At 42.9% G+C, this 22,393-nt stretch overlaps 1 protein-coding gene across 2 annotated transcripts in view; it reads left to right on the top strand.

Annotated features, from left to right (window-relative positions):
* Positions 1-21,969, top strand: part of slc6a5 (solute carrier family 6 member 5) — a gene marked incomplete at its 5' end in the record, with an annotated part of 35,889 nt that extends 13,920 nt beyond the window's left edge. For both annotated transcript variants that reach the window (XM_080502173.1, XM_080502174.1), the window contains 5 exons: positions 8,174-8,305; positions 8,586-8,685; positions 10,205-10,305; positions 14,012-14,179; positions 21,759-21,969. In XM_080502173.1, the coding sequence (XP_080358299.1) occupies positions 8,174-8,305; positions 8,586-8,685; positions 10,205-10,305; positions 14,012-14,179; positions 21,759-21,914 (657 nt within the window). In that variant the 3' untranslated portion in view covers positions 21,915-21,969. The remainder of the gene's footprint in view (positions 1-8,173; positions 8,306-8,585; positions 8,686-10,204; positions 10,306-14,011; positions 14,180-21,758) is intronic.
* Positions 21,970-22,393: the final 424 nt, after the last annotated feature.

Here is a 22,393-nt window from a genome sequence, read left to right as displayed (position 1 = left end):
TTGTGTTGAGGTTTGGGGAAATACATGCAGAACACATATTAATTCATTCAACTCCAGAAAATAATTATTAGAATAATAAATAAAGTTTTGTACGATGAGACCACCGATAAACTATTTATAGAATACATTCAAATTAATAGATACTGTATACTTAATAAACACTAGAAATAATAATTTGAGTGAAAAATAAAATCTTCTAGTCTTCCAGTTTTCAAAAAATGTCAAGAGAAAATCATTTTAATTTAAGACGATTGGGTGTCTTTTGAAAGACTAAAATTAAAATTTTCTGATTGCTGAACTTCAGCATCGACACGAACAGTTACTATTTCACTGAAACCCAGTTCACCTGTACTGATTCTCAACAAACTCAATCTACCAGACGTCCCATTTTCATTTTCAGTAGAAAAGTAACACGACTCCTTTTGTAAGGAAGTTACAAGTTACTGCTTTTCCTCTGAAGCTATTGGTGATGAGCTCATGACATCATGACAGACGTTCAAACACACAATGAGTGGGAATATTGCTGTGTGTCGCTTGATTGGACAAAAGCTGGGAGTTCTCCCTTCATTTCACCGACGTCCAGCCGTTCCTAAATGCAGCTGGAACCACGTCTCCTCCTCGACGGGGAGAGGAAGGAGAGGAAGGAGAGGGGGGAGAGGAAGGAGGGGGGAGAGGAAGGAGGGGGAAGAGGGAGGAGAGGGGGGAGAGGAAGGAGGGGGAGGAGAGGGAGGAGAGGGGGGAGAGGAAGGAGAGGAAGGAGAGGAAGCAGAGGAAGGAGAGGAAGGAGAGGGGGGAGAGGAAGGAGGGAGGAGAGGGGGGAGAGGAAGGAGAGGGGGGAGAGGAAGGAGGGGGGAGAGGGAGGAGAGGGGGGAGAGGAAGGAGAGGAAGGAGAGGAAGGAGAGGAAGCAGAGGAAGGAGAGGAAGGAGAGGGGGGAGAGGGAGGAGAGAGGGGAGAGGAAGGAGAGGGGGGAGAGGAAGGAGAGGAAGGAGAGGGGGGAGAGGGGGGAGAGGAAGGAGAGGGAGGAGAGGGGGGAGAGGGAGGAGAGGGAGGAGAGGGGGGAGAGGAAGGAGAGGAAAGAGAGGGGGAGAGGAAGGAGAGGAAGGAGAGGGGGGAGAGGAAGGAGAGGAAGGAGAGGGAGGAGAGGAAGGAGAGGGAGGAGAGGGGGGAGAGGAAGGAGAGGAAAGAGAGGGGGAGAGGAAGGAGAGGAAGGAGAGGGAGGAGAGGGAGGAGAGGGGGGAGAGGAAGGAGAGGAAAGAGAGGGGGAGAGGAAGGAGAGGAAGGAGAGGAAGGAGAGGAAGGAGAGGAAGGAGAGGAAGGAGAGGGGGGAGAGGAAGGAGAGGGGGAGAGGAAGGAGAGGAAGGAGAGGGGGAGAGGAAGGAGAGGGAGGAGAGGTGGGAGAGGAAGGAGAGGGAGGAGAGGAAGGAGAGGAAGGAGAGGGGGGAGAGGAAGGAGAGGGAGGAGAGGAAGGAGAGGAAGGAGAGGAAGGAGAGGAAGGAGAGGAAGGAGAGGGGGAGAGGAAGGAGAGGGAGGAGAGGAAGGAGAGGAAGGAGAGGAAGGAGAGGGGGGAGAGGAAGGAGAGGGGGGAGAGGAAGGAGAGGGGGGAGAGGAAGGAGAGGGAGGACGTCTTCGCCACTGCAGCTCTTCCAGCGCGACACTCAAAAAGCCTCAAAAGCCCATTCGTGTCATTTCCTGCACGAGTTCATTCTTGGCGTGACGTTAGTGAGCAAACACTTCGCTCTCCTGCGTGTTTTCTTTTTTTTTTCATTTTAAAGTCCAAAGTGGCTCCGCGTAGAAACCCGGGCAAACAATTCCAGATAAAAGTGGTTGAAGTGCTGCGGCTGGGCTGAGCGGAGGCGGGGAGGACACGGCGCTGCATTAAGGCCCGAGTCAGCGCTAACAGTAAATGATCATGTTACGTTTGCCTTGGCGAGCGGCGGCTCACAGGAGAGGCTCGGCGGCTTTGTTACAGGAATCAGACCAACGGTAATAGGCTTGGCGTGGTGACGGGAAATTAGTTTTGGGAGCTCAGGAGGACGGAGAGGAAGGGGAGGGGGGAGAGGAAGGGGAGGAAGGAGAGGAAGGAGAGGGAGGAGAGGAAGGGGAGGGGTGAGAGGAAGGAGAGGAAGGAGAGGAAGGAGAGGGAAGAGAGGAAGGAGAGGGAAGAGAGGAAGGAGTGGGGGGAGAGGAAGGAGAGGGAGGAGAGGAAGGAGAGGAAGGAGAGGGAAGAGAGGAAGGAGAGGGAAGAGAGGAAGGAGAGGGAAGAGAGGAAGGAGAGGGGTGAGAGGAAGGAGAGGAAGGAGAGGGAAGAGAGGAAGGAGAGGGAAGAGAGGAAGGAGAGGGAAGAGAGGAAGGAGAGGGGTGAGAGGAAGGAGAGGAAGGAGTGGGGGGAGAGGAAGGAGTGGGGGGAGAGGAAGGAGAGGGGTGAGAGGAAGGAGAGGAAGGAGAGGAAGGAGTGGGGGGAGAGGAAGGAGAGGGGTGAGAGGAAGGAGAGGAAGGAGAGGAAGGAGTGGGGGGAGAGGAAGGGGAGGGGTGAGAGGAAGGGGAGGGGTGAGAGGAAGGAGAGGGGTGAGAGGAAGGGGAGGGGTGAGAGGAAGGGGAGGGGGGAGAGGAAGGAGAGGGGGGAGAGGAAGGAGAGGAAGGAGAGGGAAGAGAGGGGGGAGAGGAAGGAGAGGAAGGAGAGGGGGGAGAGGAAGGAGAGGAAGGGGAGGGGTGAGAGGAAGGAGAGGATGGAGAGGAAGGAGAGGGGGAGAGGAAGGGGAGGGGTGAGAGGAAGGGGAGGGGGAGAGGAAGGAGAGGGGGGAGAGGAAGGAGAGGAAGGAGAGGGAAGAGAGGGGGGAGAGGAAGGAGAGGAAGGGGAGGGGGGAGAGGAAGGAGAGGGGGAGAGGAAGGAGAGGAAGGAGAAGGGGGAGAGGAAGGGGAGGGGGGAGAGGAAGGAGAGGAAGGGGAGGGGGGAGAGGGAGGAGAGGGGGGAGAGGAAGGAGAGGAAGGGGAGGGGGGGAGAGGAAGGAGAGGGGGGAGAGGAAGGAGAGGAAGGGGGGGAGGGGGAGAGGGAGGAGAGGATGGAGAGGAAGGAGAGGGGGGAGAGGAAGGGGAGGGGGGAGAGGGAGGAGAGGGGGAGAGGAAGGAGAGGGGGAGAGGGGGGAGAAGTGGCTCGCTGCTCGGCGCCAGTCAGTCTTCCAGTGTCCTCAATGCAGCTTGTTTCTATATATATTTCTCTCTATATATTTCTCTATATATTTCTATATTCACCACTGTCCTCGGGCTGCGAACTCCGCAGCGTCAACATCCATCTGCCAGGTCCTGTTGTCAACTGAACTCTCGTATTTGTTTGTTTCCTCATCAGCCGACTGTTCATTTATTTGTTTTCCGGAATAAGTCCTATTTCTTGATGGTGTGAAGCGAAGACCAATGCAGCACGACACTGAGGCTTGACGGCTTGAGGGCAGATCACTTCTAACTTGAATTAACCGTCTCTCCTGCTGCCATTCACTCTCTTTTCCAGCCCAAGTGCTTTACAGTGTTAAACACATTCACTTGTTCACACGCTCAGTCAGGGGAGGTCAGTGAAGCCGGTAAAGCATTCATCACTAACGCCTTACTCTCATATTCAGTAACCAGTAATCAGATTAAAGTTACTTGTCCAGTAACTTTGTGTGTTACTGTTGCAGTGTCCAGCAGGACGAGTTTCTCGTTGTGAAGCTGCTTTATTATTAAACAGAACCGACCTCCTCAGTTCTCCTCCAACCTGAAACACCCAGTGTGTCCACACGCTCACCTGAACCGCCCCCTTCTCTCTCAGCCAATCAGAGACCAGCTCACTCTAATAGTGCTTACAGGTGACACAAAACAATAGGAACCAACAAACATAATCACAAAACCACATCATTGCATCAAGAACACAACTGCACAGATGTTACACTATTTTTGTCATTTTCCTGAGTTAAAAGAAATATTGTCAGGAAGCCCCGCCCCTTTTTTCAGTCTTTAGCAAAACCGGTTCCTTTTTTCACGTTGAGACGGTGGAGGTGATGTCAGCAGCTGCTGAAAGTAACTAAAAGTTACTTCTTTTCTAACTTAATTACTTTTAAAAATAAGTAATCAGTAAAGTAACTAAGTTGCTTTTTAAAGGAGTAACTAGTAATCAGTAATTAGAGGCGGCTGCCATGCCGGGCGCTCAGTCCGTGTCAGTGTTTAGGGGTCCGGTATGGTAACCGCTGCGGCTCTGCGGCGCTGACTGCCGGCGTTGTGGTTTAAACTGGTTTAGAGAGTGGCCTCAGTGGACAAATGACATCTTTCTGCACTTGTGCAGCAGATTCAGGCTGAGCTGACGTCTCACCTGCAGGAGAAAATGCTTCTAAACTTCCAGTTTAGGGAGTTTTTCAAAGTATGAGTTCACTTTGTTTCATTAATGTAATTCAATCACGCCACACTTTTCCATCTATTCAGAACCATTGAACAAAGAGAAACTCAATATGCTCATGTTAACCAAACATATTTCTGATATGTAAACTAAACAATGCCTCAGTTGATTTTTTTCAGAGTGAGAACATGAACCATGCTACAGTTTTTGGTTGGAATCCCACATTTTTCCGGCTCCGGCCCAGATCTACTTCTGGCCCATCGCTTGATGTATAAAGAAATACAGACTAACGCAATTCGACAACAAACAATCTGCTTACCTTTTCTTTTTTAAATGTGTTTTCCCCACAAATTAAAAAACAAACAAAAAAAACAACCCTTGTTTGTAATTTGAAAAATATGAGCCTAAGTTCACAGCTTGCCAGAAGAGAGTCCACATTTGTTTGTTTATTAGTTCATTGAATGGTTTCAGTTATATATTTAACAATGCACAGATAGAGCTAATACAGCTTTTTCTTTAACAATTCCATAATAATATACAAGATTTGAAATAAAGGACCATGTTTTTAGAAATAAATTAGCTTTTTCTTTCTTTCCAACAGTCGAGAGGACCTGCCACTTTATTGAGACTCTTGTTATAAGATATCATTGTTATTTGCTTTTATTAGAACAAATCAACTCTTCTTGAATGTCATCAATTTGAAATGCATCATTTAGAATCTGTAAGTGTTGCAACCGTCACACTATCATTTAACGTCTTTTCAGTTCGTGGCTTTGAGGTTAGTGAAGTGCGCTTGTACATGGTAGTTTGTTGCTTGTACATGGTAGTTTGTTGCTTGTACATGGTAGTTTGTTGCTTGTACATGGTAGTTTGTTTCTTATACATGGTAGTTTGTTGATTGTACATGGTAGTCTGTTGGTTGTACATGGTAGTTTGTTGCTTGTACATGGTAGTTTGTTGCTTGTACATGGTAGTTTGTTTCTTATACATGGTAGTTTGTTGATTGTACATGGTAGTCTGTTGGTTGTACATGGTAGTTTGTTGGTTGTACATGGTAGTCTGTTGCTTGTACATGGTAGTTTGTTGCTTGTACATGGTAGCTTGTTGCTTGTACATGGTAGTTTGTTGCTTGTACATGGTAGTTTGTTGCTTGTACATGGTAGTTTGTTGGTTGTACATGGTAGTTTGTTTCTTATACATGGTAGTTTGTTGATTGTACATGGTAGTCTGTTGGTTGCACATGGTAGTTTGTTGGTTGTACATGGTAGTCTGTTGCTTGTACATGGTAGTTTGTTGGTTGTACATGGTAGTTTGTTGGTTGTACATGGTAGTTTGTTGCTTGTACATGGTAGTTTGTTGGTTGTACATGGTAGTTTGTTTCCTATACATGGTAGTTTGTTGATTGTACATGGTAGTCTGTTGGTTGTACATGGTAGTTTGTTGGTTGTACATGGTAGTCTGTTGCTTGTACATGGTAGTTTGTTGGTTGTACATGGTAGTCTGTTGGTTGTACATGGTAGTTTGTTTGTTGTACATGGTAGTTTGTTTCTTATACATGGTAGTTTGTTGATTGTACATGGTAGTTTGTTGGTTGTACATGGTAGTTTGTTGGTTGTACATGGTAGTCTGTTGGTTGTACATGGTAGTTTGTTGCTTGTACATGGTAGTTTGTTGATTGTACATGGTAGTCTGTTGGTTGTACATGGTAGTTTGTTGGTTGTACATGGTAGTCTGTTTCTTGTACATGGTTGTTTGTTGGTTGTACATGGTAGTCTGTTGGTTGTACATGGTAGTTTGTTGCTTGTACATGGTAGTTTGTTGGTTGTACATGGTAGTATGTTGCTTGTACATGGTAGTTTGTTGCTTGTACATGGTAGTCTGTTGGTTGTACATGGTAGTTTGTTTCTTATACATGGTAGTTTGTTTCTTATACATGGTAGTTTGTTGATTGTACATGGTAGTTTGTTGGTTGTACATGGTAGTCTGTTGCTTGTACATGGTAGTCTGTTGGTTGTACATGGTAGTCTGTTGCTTGTACATGGTAGTCTGTTGCTTGTACATGGTAGTTTGTTGGTTGTGCATGGTAGTCTGTTGCTTGTACATGGTAGTTTGTTGGTTGTACATGGTAGTTTGTTGCTTGTACATGGTAGTTTGTTGATTGTACATGGTAGTTTGTTGATTGTACATGGTAGTTTGTTGGTTGTACATGGTAGTCTGTTGCTTGTACATGGTAGTTTGTTGGTTGTACATGGTAGTCTGTTGCTTGTACATGGTAGTTTGTTGGTTGTACATGGTAGTCTGTTGGTTGTACATGGTAGTTTGTTGGTTGTACATGGTAGTTTGTTTCTTATACATGGTAGTTTGTTGATTGTACATGGTAGTCTGTTGGTTGCACATGGTAGTTTGTTGGTTGTACATGGTAGTCTGTTGCTTGTACATGGTAGTTTGTTGGTTGTACATGGTAGTTTGTTGGTTGTACATGGTAGTTTGTTGCTTGTACATGGTAGTTTGTTGGTTGTACATGGTAGTTTGTTTCCTATACATGGTAGTTTGTTGATTGTACATGGTAGTCTGTTGGTTGTACATGGTAGTCTGTTGGTTGTACATGGTAGTTTGTTGGTTGTACATGGCAGTCTGTTGGTTGTACATGGTAGTTTGTTGCTTGTACATGGTAGTCCGTTGGTTGTACATGGTAGTTTGTTTCTTATACATGGTAGTTTGTTGATTGTACATGGTAGTTTGTTGGTTGTACATGGTAGTCTGTTGCTTGTACATGGTAGTCTGTTGGTTGTACATGGTAGTCTGTTGCTTGTACATGGTAGTTTGTTGATTGTACATGGTAGTTTGTTGGTTGTACATGGTAGTCTGTTGCTTGTACATGGTAGTCTGTTGGTTGTACATGGTAGTCTGTTGCTTGTACATGGTAGTCTGTTGGTTGTACATGGTAGTCTGTTGGTTGTACATGGTAGTTTGTTGCTTGTACATGGTAGTTTGTTGATTGTACATGGTAGTTTGTTGGTTGTACATGGTAGTCTGTTGCTTGTACATGGTAGTCTGTTGGTTGTACATGGTAGTCTGTTGGTTTGAATCCCAGTTTGCCAGTGGGGGTCGATGAACTGCTCATTAGTAGCACATTTCATTGTGTCTTTCTTTACACTGACATTGATTTACTGTGACGATCTCATTCTTCGTTGCGCCCAAGACAATTTGTATGGTAACTTCAAGTTTTAATATTTGTGAGAAAAGAAAAAACACTTCAACCACAAATGAATTGTAACTGTAGCAACAGTATTCCTTTTAAAATGACATAGAAGTTTTTATGAAAATCGTAGCCATAATTGTACAGAAGCACTTTGTCACGCCCCAGAATTGAGAATAAATTCTAATTTCGGTGGCGCTCACAGGGATGAGATCTGGTATTATTAGTTGTCTGATTTCTACTAAAAGCTTGAAATAGCTTTGTTGGTGTGAGCCTGTTTAGAATCATATCCTGTTTATGACTATTTAATAAGTGTATGTATGGTATTTTATTTGTACTGTATTTAATATCCGAAGGGAGCAATCACCACACTCAATCACACGCACAAGTTCTTATGTTCTAAAATGTGTCTGTTAATTAAAATCATTTAACCCGAAACTTATTTGTGTAGTTTCTCTTATAGCAGTTAAAAGTGTTTCTGTGGAGATATTAGTGATATCGTGTGTTTTACATCAATGTAAGTGCAGCTTGATTAAATATCTTTTGCTACACAGAAGAGCAGCGTCTCTTCCTTCCTATTATTTCTTCCTTTCGTCTCATTGTCTCGCCGCAGTTCGCCACCATCGAGACCATCGTGACCTCGGTGTCTGATGAGTTCCCCAGGTACTTGAGGAAACACAAGCCGCTCTTCACCCTGGTCTGCTGCGCCTGCTTCTTCATCCTCGGCTTTCCCATGATCACAGAGGTACGGCGCTCACACACAAACACACACTTTGCAGCTGATGCCACACCGCGGGGACACTGGAGGGTTTTTATCACACCCCGCGGCTCCTACCCTGACTAAGCTGACACTTTTTGCGCGTGTGATGTGAAGTGATGGCCTTTAGGGGGGCGGGATCGCTGGGTGGGACAATAGGGGGAGTCTGATTACATCCAGGCTGGTTGTTTCCTCACGTCCTGGTACATGTTCATGTGAAAACTACATCTGTGGATGAGTTTCTAATGTGTGTGTGTGTGTGTTACAGAGTGGGATGTACATGCTGCAGTTGGTGGACACTTTTGCAGCTTCCTATTCTTTGGTGATCATCGCTATCTTTGAGTTGGTGGGAATTTCCTACCTCTATGGTGAGTGCCATCGTTTTCTAACAGCATTTTCTAATTCAGAGGTGGCTTGTCGTGAAGAATTTCACTTTTGTCACCGTAAGTTTAAGCTTTGATACACGTAATACCACTTACTACCACAAGATGGTGTTGTGAGTAACGTAGGGATTGAACATGTTCTTAGTTCAAGGAGAGAAGAAGAAAAAGCAGACGTCACCTGTCGATGAAACAGTGAATGAGGTTATCGCTCGTGAAAAAGTGACTAGCGTTTGAGAGCCGGGCTGCCACCTCATGGACAAACGTTAAATTACACCAGTTATACATAGTGTACCTTTAAAAATCTAAACTTTGTTGTATAAAATACTTCTAGAGAGAAAACATTAAACATGAGCACATGAAACACTCATCCATAGATATCTGTATTCATGAATTAACTGTCTATGCTTTCTTTTTATCTGTCGAGCAGAAACCTGGATAAAAACACACAATTAATGATGTTGATTAATGATGTTATTGAAACGTCTGTCCAGTTTGGACCGTGTGTGTATGGTACTTGGCAATCCCTTTGAAAATGTGCCACAGGAAATAGCACAAGAAGCTCTTTGAAACAAGAGTTATAATAATGTTGATGTTGAATACACAATATGTAGTTTGAATTTCACACTGTTGAAGTTGCAGGATCATAGAATATGATAATTGATAACTTCACATGTTTTATATGGCGACCGTGGCTCAGGTGGTAGAGTGGTCGTCTTTCGGAGTGAGAGGTCGGAGGTTCGATCCCAGTCTACACCGGTCTATGTGTCGAAGTGTCCTTGGGCAAGACACTGAACCCTAAATTGCTCCCAGTGGTCGACTAGCGCCTTGCATGGCAGCTCTGTCCCATTGGTGTGTGAATGTGAGCGTGAATGGGTGAGTGAGCTGATATGTAAAGCGCTTTGGGACTGCACTCAGTGTGGTTAGAAGGCGCTATATAAATCTAGACCATTTACCATTTATATATATATATATATTTATTGTTATCAATTATGTTCACTGGCCTGATAAAGAGGTCAAGTTTGGCTAAATGTGTAGCAGTGACCACCAGGGGTCTCTGTGGTGTTGTGTAACTCTCTCTCACACACACGCACGCACGCACGCACACACACACCCAGGCTCAGGTGTGTGCATCAGGCAGTTTGTCGGAGCGTCAGTACAGGTGACATATTGAAATGAGAGTGACTCTGCGTCGTCATGTCGCTCACGGTTATCAGTCAATAAAGGTGGAGGAATGAAGCCATCTGCTCCTCACTTGTTCCCACAGACAAACACACACTGATACGTTCCTCCCCCCCGTCACTCGCCCTCTCTCTCTCCATCTTTCTCACACACTGTCATAAGGATGGATTGAATCCCCCCCCCCCCCCCCCCCCCCCCCTTTAAGAGACCTTATTAAACCCGGGTCACATCCTCTGTCTCCTCCGTCTGTGTTTTCTGGCTTTATCCAATTCTCTCGTTCTGTATTTTTATTCCTCATCCTTCCCTTTTCTCTTTCTCTCTCCAGGTCTGCAGAGGTTTTGTGAGGACATTGAAATGATGATTGGTTTCCAGCCAAACCGATTCTGGAGACTGTGCTGGGCCTTTGTGACTCCGACCATCCTGACGGTAGGTTTTTTGTTTTGCTCATCTCGCCACACTCTGACGCACCGACATGTGCGTCTTTAAACGTTTTTCCATTTTCACCGCCTGCTTTCAACTTCATTGATTCGCAGTTGGAAAGGAGCGGGGGTAGAAATTGCTCCTGTTACGCCCAGATCAAAAATGATTTCTTCCTTCCCATTTACGTCGCGTCACCAATTGTCAAGTTCTTTCCTCTGCGACAAACAAGAGAGGCGGCACGGTGGGGTAGTGGTCAGTTTCTATCGTCACCCTCTGAACAATTCTTCTCCGGACACTTCTCTTCATTTGCTTCGAACATTTACATTTATTTCCAGAAGGCAAATCTTCTCTGCAATGACCAGTCATTTATCATATGCTGCACTCGAAAGGTTGTAAAATTCAGTGCCAGCATATCAGAGCCAGATATTACCCTGGAATCAATGTCAGTGGTTATAATGGGAACCAGTGTAACTCCAGTGCAGAGGTGACCATGACTAATGGAGCAGCATGGTCATCCAACTGCTCTCTCTCTCTCTCTCTCTCTCTCTCTCTCTCTCTCTCTCTCTCTCTCTCTCTCTCTCGCTCTCTCGCTCTCTCTCTCTCTCTCTCTCTCTCGATCAGGTTTCCTCTGAGTGATCATTGATTCACAACCCAAAGCTAATCTGGTTCTCTCTTCTTTCCTTCTGTTTTTTTTGTTCTCCTGTTATTGCAACTGTCCCACTCTTTTTTTTTCTGATCAAAATTGCTCAATTTCCATGAGTGAATCATTTGAATGAGGTCGAGATTGATTTGTAAGTTTGTGATTTCCACTGCAATTTTGTGGCTCTTCCATGACCCACAGTACTCAAATCAAACATACAAAAATACCCAAATTATATCAGTATTACACACTAATACTGATGCACTTCCCACAAGAGTTAGTTTGTCCTTTCAGTTTTCTCCCAGTCTAAAAAAACATGTATGCATGTATGTATGTATGTATGTATGTATGTATGTATGTATGTATGTATGTATGTATGTATGTATGTATGTATGTATGTATGTATGTATGCATGCATGCATGCATGCATGCATGCATGTATGTATGTATGTATGCATGCATGCATGCATGTATGTATGTATGTATGTATGTATGCATGTATGTATGTATGTATGTATGTATGTATGTATGTATGTATGTATGTACGTATGTACGCATGTATGTATTAGGGATGGCTTGATACCACTTTTTCACATCCGATACGATACTTCAGCCTTGACAATCGGCCGATATTGATCCGATACTGATCAGATTCTTTTTGTCGCTCTAAAAGTTGTTAATAATATGTGGATGTAATCTGCTTGATACTGACGTCTAAAAACATCACGTTCACTGTGCAATTATTCTGGTCCTAAAGAAAGAAGGACAATTTGTGAGCACAACTGAAGTTATGTAACTGCTTTGGCTTTATTAAAGCTTAAAGCTCACATAACTTTTAACAGCATTTGTAAACACAACAGACGAGCTGCATCATTCAACTCGCTGGTTCAACCCAGAACTACGTGTGAACACAAACACACACGGAGAAATCCTGCAGCGCAGTTTACAGATGACTGAAGAAGCGATAATTCTCTGATAAAATGAGGAATTCAAACACATCCAGCAGCTGAAAGCAACCCTGCTGCTGCAGCTCAGGCCACAACATTCCTGACGTGTTAATGTGTGACTTCGTGACATTATATGATATTAATTCGTCAGCGGTATACACGGCTGAACTTCTTCTTTTAGTTTACATTTTCCATCCAGTTGTTTTGAGTTTCTCTTGTGTGAATGTTTTGTGTTGGAATATGAATTCATCACCACGATGGCACCAGTAGTTCTGGTTCCATAAAGTCATATTTGTGCAGTTGTACCAGGTGAGATCATTAACCTCGTCATCACAGATCAACCCTCGTGGAGAAAAACAGACTTGGAACAAGTCAAGAATAAAAACATTCTTGAAAGCCTCAGTGACCAGGATTTATTTTATGATGTTATAAAATGCTCTAAACGAACTTCTCCTCTCTGCTGCAGCTCCCAGACTCTGAACCCGTCTGGTTTTGCTGCCTCCACTTGAGACACTCGTTTTGCAAATGTTGCACTCAGCTGTTTTTCTCCTCCTTTAGCGTGAAATAACTCCTGAGTCTGCAGGCTTCTGTTCTTCACGTGACAAAAACATAGGCTCGTGGTAACCATGGCGACAGCTCGTCTGCGTTACGGCATGTCGTGCAAAGTGAAGTTGAGGATATATGAGATAGTTTGGGCTTATGGATCGGATCGGATGTGTTCTAATAAAAAAATCGAATACCCGATCCAGACCTGACCCATCATTTTGGCCTGGATGGGACCCGGTACCGATCCGGTGGATCAGATTGGAACATCCCTAGTATGCTTGTATGTATGTGTATGTGACAGTCCATTTCTCCATGTTTTCTCTGTGTTGGACTGCTGACATCTCCACTTTATTGTCACGTGACAAAATACAACAAACCTTACATGGGAACCTCTGGCAGTGAAACAGTAAATATAAAACCCCAAAAAGTATAAAAAATAAAGATGAACGACAAATACACGTACACATCAGGATTGCAGAAAACAAGTGTTCATATTTCCTGTTTTGAGTCCATGTAAAAAAACTCAGTTATTTGGGGGTTTTTTTCCACTTGATGGAAATAGAGGTGATCATATTGTGCAAAATTCACTTCCTAAAGGTTTTCCAGCAGTACTAATCGTCTCCACACCTGGAGCGACGCCCCAGAGGTGAAGACAGTGTGTCCTCTCTCCCTCTCTCTCTTTTAAAAAGTGTGTTGCTCCAAGCAGCCAATCAGAAATCAAACCCTATATAGTGTCATCGGGGGTTCAGCCAATCACAATCTAGGCTCCTCCCCTTGACTCCTCCCACAATCAGGCAGCTCTGCTCTGGCACATGGCACCACGAGAGGAAGTACTTCCTCCTCTTCCCATAGATGGGCGTGTGGGCGGAGCCAGTCCAGCTCTCACAGACACAGCAGATTGTGAGTGTAGCTCCTAGGATCAATGTTCTAATGGAGGAGAATCAAGGAGGAGCTGGAAACCTGGAATACAACATTTCTGGACCAAAGATCTTCAATGTTGACCTCCAGCAAAATGTGTCTGTGAAGAAAAAAAGATTATATATTAAAAAAAAACAACAACTCTCAGCAGGGTTAGTTTGTCAAAATCTTTCCTTCACATGCAAAAATATCTAAAACAAAATCTCTGCATGCCGATTCATTGGTTTTGGATATTTACATGGGAAGTGAAGTAACATTGAAACTCAACCGTCAAGCTTTCTGTATGCATGATGACGATGGAGGTTGACCTGCTGGCAGCCCCTGCAAGAGGAACACATTTTACACAAATAAATGGTCGAGCATGATGATATGTTTATGTGAAGACACAGGTCAAGATTGATTTTTGCTGTCTGAGTGCATATGCAGTATACATAGAGCTAAATATTTTCCTGTATCAACTGCATTTGGCTCTCGTAGTTAATTCTTTGTTTTGAGTGTTGGCCCACAAGCTGCAGCAGTAAACTTGAGTTGAAGGTCAGGGTTCGAATTCCACTCCTCCAAACAAATGGAGAGTCTGTGTATGTTGTTAAAAACCCTCTTGCTGAATGTGCAACTCACACGAACGTGACTTGCCTTGATGTGCGTCTCTTTGTGTTTTCAGGGCATTTTGGGACTGAGTCTGTATCAGTGGAAGGTGATGACCTACGAGGACTACACCTACCCCACCTGGTCCATGGTTCTGGGCTGGCTCATGGTCATCTGCTCCGTCATCTGGATCCCCATCATGTTCCTCATTAAGATGCACCTGGCCCCCGGCACCATGGCCGAGGTAAGAAGAGAGGCGGAGCTTCGCCCAGACGTTGTCACATGCACACACACACACGCACGCACGCACGCACACACACACACACACGCACGCACACACGCACGCACTCACACACGCACACGCACGCACACACACACACACACACACACACACACACACACACACACACACACACACACACACACACACACACACACACACACACACACACGCACACACACACGTTAGAAATCAATAGTCCCGTCCGTGGCTCCTCAGCAGGGAGAAGTGAGCTGCAGGCCCAGGATTATTTTCAACATTTTTTCCAGGGGTCTTGAGGGCGGCAATTTAAATGCTTTGATTAATTGACGCCGATAATTTTCATGTTCAGTCCCAACATCTTTGTTCTCCAAGCAACTTCTCTGCCGACAGCCTCAATTGCCTGCTGCGCTCTAAATTTTCCACTGTTTTGCTCGACTGTAATTGATCCCCAATCATCATCAGATTTCGAGTCTTCACACTGATGATTTTCTTTGTTTCTTTTTTTTTGTTTTGTTGAACAAGCAAACAGGAAAGCCAAGTTATTTCTAATCTGAGGTTTTTATTCGCTTTATCTGAGAAAACAAAATATGAAATCAATCAGTGATTCGTCTCAGAGTCAAATTGGTTGTTTTACACAACCAATGAGGTGTAAAGGAGGAGTAAATAGCAAAACTGGGGATTTAGAAAGTAATGAAAGTCTATGAAACAATAACACAAATAAAAAAGAATCTAAAAACCTGGATGTTTGATAAATGATTGGAAAATGCTTAATTCTTGCATCTGGTGGCAAAAACCACCTTGAATTTCTTAAGAATTTCTATTACCAACCAACCATCCGTGAATCCCCCCGACCAACCGTCCATATTGACAAACTGATAACAGAACAAAGTGCAAAGAGTAGGATAAGATGAGAATTTAAAAAAATGCAATTAAATGTTAAATCGAAAACAATTATTAAACTGAAGCAAAGTAGTGGTATATTTAATACATTTGAAAACACATCTCAACGAGACTGAATATCAAAATCACAAATAGAAGTTAAAACCGATCAAAAACAGATAACGCAAAATTGGAACAAGATAAGATATTAAAATGAGAGGGAAAATTAAACTGATATCAAAAACAAATAAAACCTAGATTAGGGGAAAATATAAGATAAACTCAAACATACACTATTGAAAGAAAATGTCAATATAATGGATCGATAAAAAGCAACATATAAATACTCAAAAACAATCAAACTCATAGTTTTTAATGAATTAAGCTTATAGTTCCTTTTCTAACTCTTGCTCTCACGATGCACTGCTTTTGAAATAGAGACTTGTGTTATGTGTATTTTCCAAATGAAACACTAATACTTGCAGAAGCCGCAACATCTTTACACTCATGAAGACATGAGGGGATTCACAAGCACTTCTTAGTTACGTGTACTCATTAGTTCACTTGAGTTATTTTCTGTCCATACATGATAATTAAACCCAGAAGAGAAGGCTTGCCTAATGATAGTTTCTCTTTTTCAGCTTTTCTTTTGTCCTTGGTCTTTAATGTTTTTAACTTGTTCTGCACACAGACCCTTTCCCCACTGCTCTTTATTTAAAATAATGCATGTTGGGCTGATAAATTCTAGTTACATAATGCTGAGTGCATTATGGGGCTGGGAAGGTTATTTAACAACTGTAATCCATTACAATTACAAGTTACCTGTCACAAAATGTAATCAGTAACTTACTCCAAGTACTAAAATAAAAGAGTAATGTACCAGAGTACTTTTAGTTAATTTTGGATTACTTCACCAGCAAACATAAAAAATAAAGACAAGAAAAAATAGAAAGTGTCGTCTGCTCAGTGTGCTGACTCGTCTTATACTCTAATTACTCTGAAAAGGTTTTGAACTAGAGGTTGTACCTGGCAGCATGAATCACTGGTTGATAATAACTAACAACCTGCTACTCAGTCAACCAGCAGAGTTAAAAGAAAACAACCTTATGTCCTGTATCGCCCCAATGAATCCCTAAAACATGAGATCCTCTAAACGTACTGAGAAACTCTTCCTCCCATCAGCACCAGTACTGGTATTGGCAGGTTACTGGCAGGTTATGAGCTAATAAAACGAGTTGGTATTGGCAGGTTACTGGCAGGTTATGAGCTAATAAAACTAGTTGGTATTGGCAGGTTACTGACAGGTTATGAGTTAATAAAACGAGTTGGTATTGGCAGGTTACTGGCAGGTTATGAGCTAATTAAACTAGTTGGTATTGGCAGGTGACTGGCAGGTTATGAGCTAATAAAACTAGTTGGTATTGGCAGGTTACTGACAGGTTATGAGCTAATAAAACTAGTTGGTATTGGCAGGTGACTGGCAGGTTATGAGCTAATAAAACTAGTTGGTATTGGCAGGTTACTGACAGGTTATGAGCTAATAAAACTAGTTGGTATTGGCAGGTTACTGACAGGTTATGAGCTAATAAAACTAGTTGGTATTGGCAGGTTACTGACAGGTTATGAGTTAATAAAACGAGTTGGTATTGGCAGGTTACTGGCAGGTTATGAGCTAATTAAACTAGTTGGTATTGGCAGGTGACTGGCAGGTTATGAGCTAATAAAACTAGTTGGTATTGGCAGGTTACTGACAGGTTATGAGCTAATAAAACTAGTTGGTATTGGCAGGTGACTGGCAGGTTATGAGCTAATAAAACTAGTTGGTATTGGCAGGTTACTGACAGGTTATGAGCTAATAAAACTAGTTGGTATTGGCAGGTTACTGACAGGTTATGAGCTAATAAAACTAGTTGGTATTGGCAGGTTACTGGCAGGTTATGAGCTAATAAAACTAGTTGGTATTGGCAGGTTACTGGCAGGTTTTGAGCTAATAAAACTAGTTGGTATTGGCAGGTTACTGGCAGGTTATGAGCTAATAAAACTAGTTGGTATTGGCAGGTTACTGGCAGGTTATGAGCTAATAAAACTAGTTGGTATTGGCAGGTTACTGACAGGTTATGAACTCACAAAACTAGTTGGTATTGGCAGGTTACTGGCAGGTTATGAGTTAATAAAACGAGTTGGTATTGGCAGGTTACTGGCAGGTTATGAGCTAATAAAACTAGTTGGTATTGGCAGGTTACTGACAGGTTATGAGTTAATAAAACGAGTTGGTATTGGCAGGTTACTGGCAGGTTATGAGCTAATAAAACTAGTTGGTATTGGCAGGTTACTGACAGGTTATGAGCTAATAAAACTAGTTGGTATTGGCAGGTTACTGGCAGGTTATGAGCTAATTAAACTATTTGGTATTGGCAGGAGACTGGCAGGTTATGAGTTAATAAAACGAGTTGGTATTGGCAGGTTACTGACAGGTTATGAACTAATAAAACTAGTTGGTACTGGTAGGTTACTGACAGGTTATGAGCTAATAAAACTAGTTGGTATTGTCAGGTTACTAACAGGTTATGAGCTAATAAAACTAGTTGGTATTGGCAGGTTACTGGCAGGTTATGAGCTAATAAAACTAGTTGGTATTGGCAGGTTACTGGCAGGTTATGAGCTAATTAAACTAGTTGGTATTGGCAGGTGACTGGCAGGTTATGAGCTAATAAAACTAGTTGGTATTGGCAGGTTACTGACAGGTTATGAGCTAATAAAACTAGTTGGTATTGGCAGGTGACTGGGCAGGTTATGAGCTAATAAAACTAGTTGGTATTGGCAGGTTACTGGCAGGTTTTGAGCTAATAAAACTAGTTGGTATTGTCAGGTTACTGACAGGTTATGAGCTAATAAAACTAGTTGGCATTGGCAGGTTACTGGCAGGCTATGAGCTAATAAAACTAGTTGGTATTGGCAGGTTACTGGCAGGTTATGAGCTAATAAAACTAGTTGGTATTGGCAGGTTACTGGCAGGTTTTGAGCTAATAAAACTAGTTGGTATTGTCAGGTTACTGACAGGTTATGAGCTAATAAAACTAGTTGGCATTGGCAGGTTACTGGCAGGCTATGAGCTAATAAAACTAGTTGGTATTGGCAGGTTACTGACAGGTTATGAGCTAATAAAACTAGTTGGCATTGGCAGGTTACTGGCAGGCTATGAGCTAATAAAACTAGTTGGTATTGGCAGGTTACTGGCAGGTTATGAGCTAATAAAACTAGTTGGTATTGGCAGGTTACTGGCAGGTTTTGAGCTAATAAAACTAGTTGGTATTGGCAGGTTACTGGCAGGTTATGAGCTAATAAAACTAGTTGGTATTGGCAGGTTACTGACAGGTTTGAACTCATAAAACTAGTTGGTATTGGCAGGTTACTGACAGGTTATGAGCTAATAAAACTAGTTGGTATTGGCAGGTTACTGACAGGTTATGAGCTAATAAAACTAGTTGGTATTGGCAGGCTACTGGCAGGTTATGAGCTAATAAAACTAGTTGGTATTGGCAGGTTACTGACAGGTTATGAGCTAATAAAACTAGTTGGTATTGGCAGGTTACTGGCAGGTTATGAGCTAATAAAACTAGTTGGTATTGGCAGGTTACTGACAGGTTATGAACTCATAAACTAGTTGGTATTGGCAGGTTACTGGCAGGTTATGAGCTAATAAAACTAGTTGGTATTGGCAGGTTACTGGCAGGTTATGAGCTAATAAAACTAGTTGGTATTGGCAGGTTACTGGCAGGTTATGAGCTAATAAAACTAGTTGGTATTGGCAGGTTACTGACAGGTTATGAACTCATAAAACTAGTTGGTATTGGCAGGTTACTGACAGGTTAGGAGCTAATAAAACTAGTTGGTATTGGCAGGTTACTGACAGGTTAGGAGCTAATAAAACTAGTTGGTATTGGCAGGTTACTGACAGGTTAGGAGCTAATAAAACTAGTTGGTATTGGCAGGTTACTGACAGGTTATGAGCTAATAAAACTAGTTGGTATTGGCAGGCTACTGGCAGGTTATGAGCTAATAAAACTAGTTGGTATTGGCAGGTTACTGACAGGTTATGAACTCATAAACTACTTGGTATTGGCAGGTTACTGGCAGGTTATGAGCTAATAAAACTAGTTGGTATTGGCAGGTTACTGGCAGGTTATGAGCTAATAAAACTAGTTGGTATTGGCAGGTTACTGGCAGGTTATGAGCTCATAAAACTAGTTGGTATTGGCAGGTTACGGGCAGGTTATGAGCTCATAAAACTAGTTGGTATTGGCAGGTTACTGGCAGGTTATGAGCTAATAAAACTAGTTGGTATTGGCAGGTTACTGACAGGTTATGAACTCATAAACTAGTTGGTATTGGCAGGTTACTGGCAGGTTATGAGCTAATAAAACTAGTTGGTATTGGCAGGTTACTGGCAGGTTATGAGCTAATAAAACTAGTTGGTATTGGCAGGTTACTGACAGGTTATGAACTCATAAAACTAGTTGGTATTGGCAGGTTACTGACAGGTTAGGAGCTAATAAAACTAGTTGGTATTGGCAGGTTACTGACAGGTTAGGAGCTAATAAAACTAGTTGGTATTGGCAGGTTACTGACAGGTTAGGAGCTAATAAAACTAGTTGGTATTGGCAGGTTACTGACAGGTTATGAGCTAATAAAACTAGTTGGTATTGGCAGGCTACTGGCAGGTTATGAGCTAATAAAACTAGTTGGTATTGGCAGGTTACTGACAGGTTATGAACTCATAAACTACTTGGTATTGGCAGGTTACTGGCAGGTTATGAGCTAATAAAACTAGTTGGTATTGGCAGGTTACTGGCAGGTTATGAGCTAATAAAACTAGTTGGTATTGGCAGGTTACTGGCAGGTTATGAGCTCATAAAACTAGTTGGTATTGGCAGGTTACGGGCAGGTTATGAGCTCATAAAACTAGTTGGTATTGGCAGGTTACTGGCAGGTTATGAGCTAATAAAACTAGTTGGTATTGGCAGGTTGCTGGCAGGTTATGAGCTAATAAAACTAGTTGGTATTGGCAGGTTACTGGCAGGTTATGAGCTAATAAAACTAGTTGGTATTGGCAGGTTACTGGCAGGTTATGAGCTAATAAAACTAGTTGGTATTGGCAGGTTGCTGGCAGGTTATGAGCTAATAAAACTAGTTGGCATTGGCAGGTTACTGGCAGGTTATGAGCTAATAAAACTAGTTGACCAGGTGTGTTTCAGTAAAGTCAGCAGGTTTTATCTACCAGATGTTTCTTCAGGTGAGACGTTCACAACACTTTCACTGCTGGAGGCGTCATTAGCATTGTACAGAGAGGTGAAGAGGCTCCTCCCACTTTAAAACATAGTGATGAGAGCAGCTGGCTGCAGTATCCATGGCAACGCGTCAGGAAGTGTCACAACAACAGAGGACGGATCATGTGACACTGCAGTTCTAGTTTATTATCTGATTTTCTATTGTATTCCTGCTCAGTAATCCCACTTTTTATCAATATACCTGGAACCAGATTACACTTTTCTATGTACTGTAATGGATTACAGTTACATTTTTTTCTGTATCCCAATTACACAACGCCGTTACAAGTAAGTTAGGGTTAGGTTAAGTAATTTTTTACGACCCAACCCTGGCATTCACCTATTGGTGTTTAAAGTCATTCCTCCTGAGGGATCAGCTGACATGAAAGGGTCTTGTGAAGGAGACTTCCAGTCGTAATCCGGGCAAGAAGCTCCACTTTGTTTTTGTTGTTTTTCTGATAGTCTGCAGTTATAAGCTTTATATATGATATGCACATTCTTTACTTGTTAGTAGACGTGAAAACGATAGTGATGCCCAATGAAGCTTCATGAACCATTTTCTTTATTTTCTGGCTCCACTAGACGAGGCTCTTGGTTTGAAGACAGTCTGAGAGACTGGTGATGAAGTGTGATTTCAAACATGTGTTGAACAGACAGCGCCATCTGGTGGCTTCAGGAAAGACTGACGGTGTTTCATGAAGCTTCATTTGGCCATTCACTAGAAAATGCATTGGTTTTGTATTTTTAATGCAGAAATGTTTCGCGCTCACATGTCAATGTTTTGAAAATTCTGTCAGTTTACACCAAAATATCAGAAATGCTGAACACTATGTATTTTCTTGTAGGGGCACTGGTGCTGACTCAGTTTCCATCATCAGTGGCAGTTTGTTCTCCTATCCATCATTCACTGCAGTATTTCTGGGACACAGTAATTTTATTAAATTTTCAAAATATTTATTCAGTAATGACTTAAATTAAATTAAATTAAATTAAATTAAATTAAATTAAATTAAATTAAATTAAATTAAATTAAATTAAATTAAATTAAATTAAATTAAATTAAATGAGTAATAACATTTTTTACTTGCAGGGCCTATGTATACATTTTATGAAAGATAAATAAAAACCAATCGGACAAGATGAAAATAATCACTTTTTCTTTCCTCACTTGCAATTTTCATTAATTCCAACAATATTTTGCCACTTTTGAGAACTTGGCCATAAAGTCAAGGTGTGTGTGTGAGAAATGTGTCATAAAAGTGAAGTTTGTTTGTCACGGGAAAAGCTGCTCTACGGATGAAGTCGCCCGTGTTCATGCTCTGCTTTCCCTCCTCCTCCTCCTCCTCCTCCTGCAGCGTCTGAAGCTGGTCTGCTCCCCTCAGCCTGACTGGGGTCCCTTCCTGATGAAGCACCGTGGAGAACGCTACAAGAACATGATCGACCCCCTGGGAACCAACTCCCTGGGCCTCAAACTGCCCCCGAAGGACTTCCAGCTCGGTTCCTACCAGTAGTAGCTCCCACATCCATCATCTCTTATCCTGGGTGGAGGCACTGGGAGGAGCCTGCTCACTGGCTGCTCCCCACCCCTCCCTGTCTCCATCCCACTGTAGCTCATCCTCTTACTTCACCCTCTTTGCCTCCTGTCCTTTTCCCCCCCGGTGACATGGATGAGGAGACAGGCTCCTTTTTCTCATCCTTCTCATTTCCTCTCTTCTTCTCAGGGAGGAGTGGCTGCCCACATGGAGTCTCCTTTTCCTCTGCTGCTTTCTTCTCAGTTAACGGGCTTCCATCCCTCCCACCTGACCACTGGTTCCTCCAGAACCCCGGGGTCTTTATCCCAACACAAAGATTGTGTCATGAAATGACACAGCTCAGACTGCACTTGCAATATTACTCACTATAGCTGCTCCCAGTGGAGTCATGCGTGTGTGTGTGTGTGTGTGTGTGTGTGTGTGTGTGTGTGTGTGTGTGTGTGTGTGTGTGTGTGTGT

This window comes from Blennius ocellaris (genome assembly GCF_963422515.1).
Source record: "Blennius ocellaris genome assembly, chromosome: 1".
NCBI classification, from domain to species: Eukaryota; Metazoa; Chordata; class Actinopteri; order Blenniiformes; family Blenniidae; genus Blennius; species Blennius ocellaris.
Note: the sequence above shows the minus strand (reverse complement) of the source record. Positions and strands in the feature narration are given on the sequence as shown.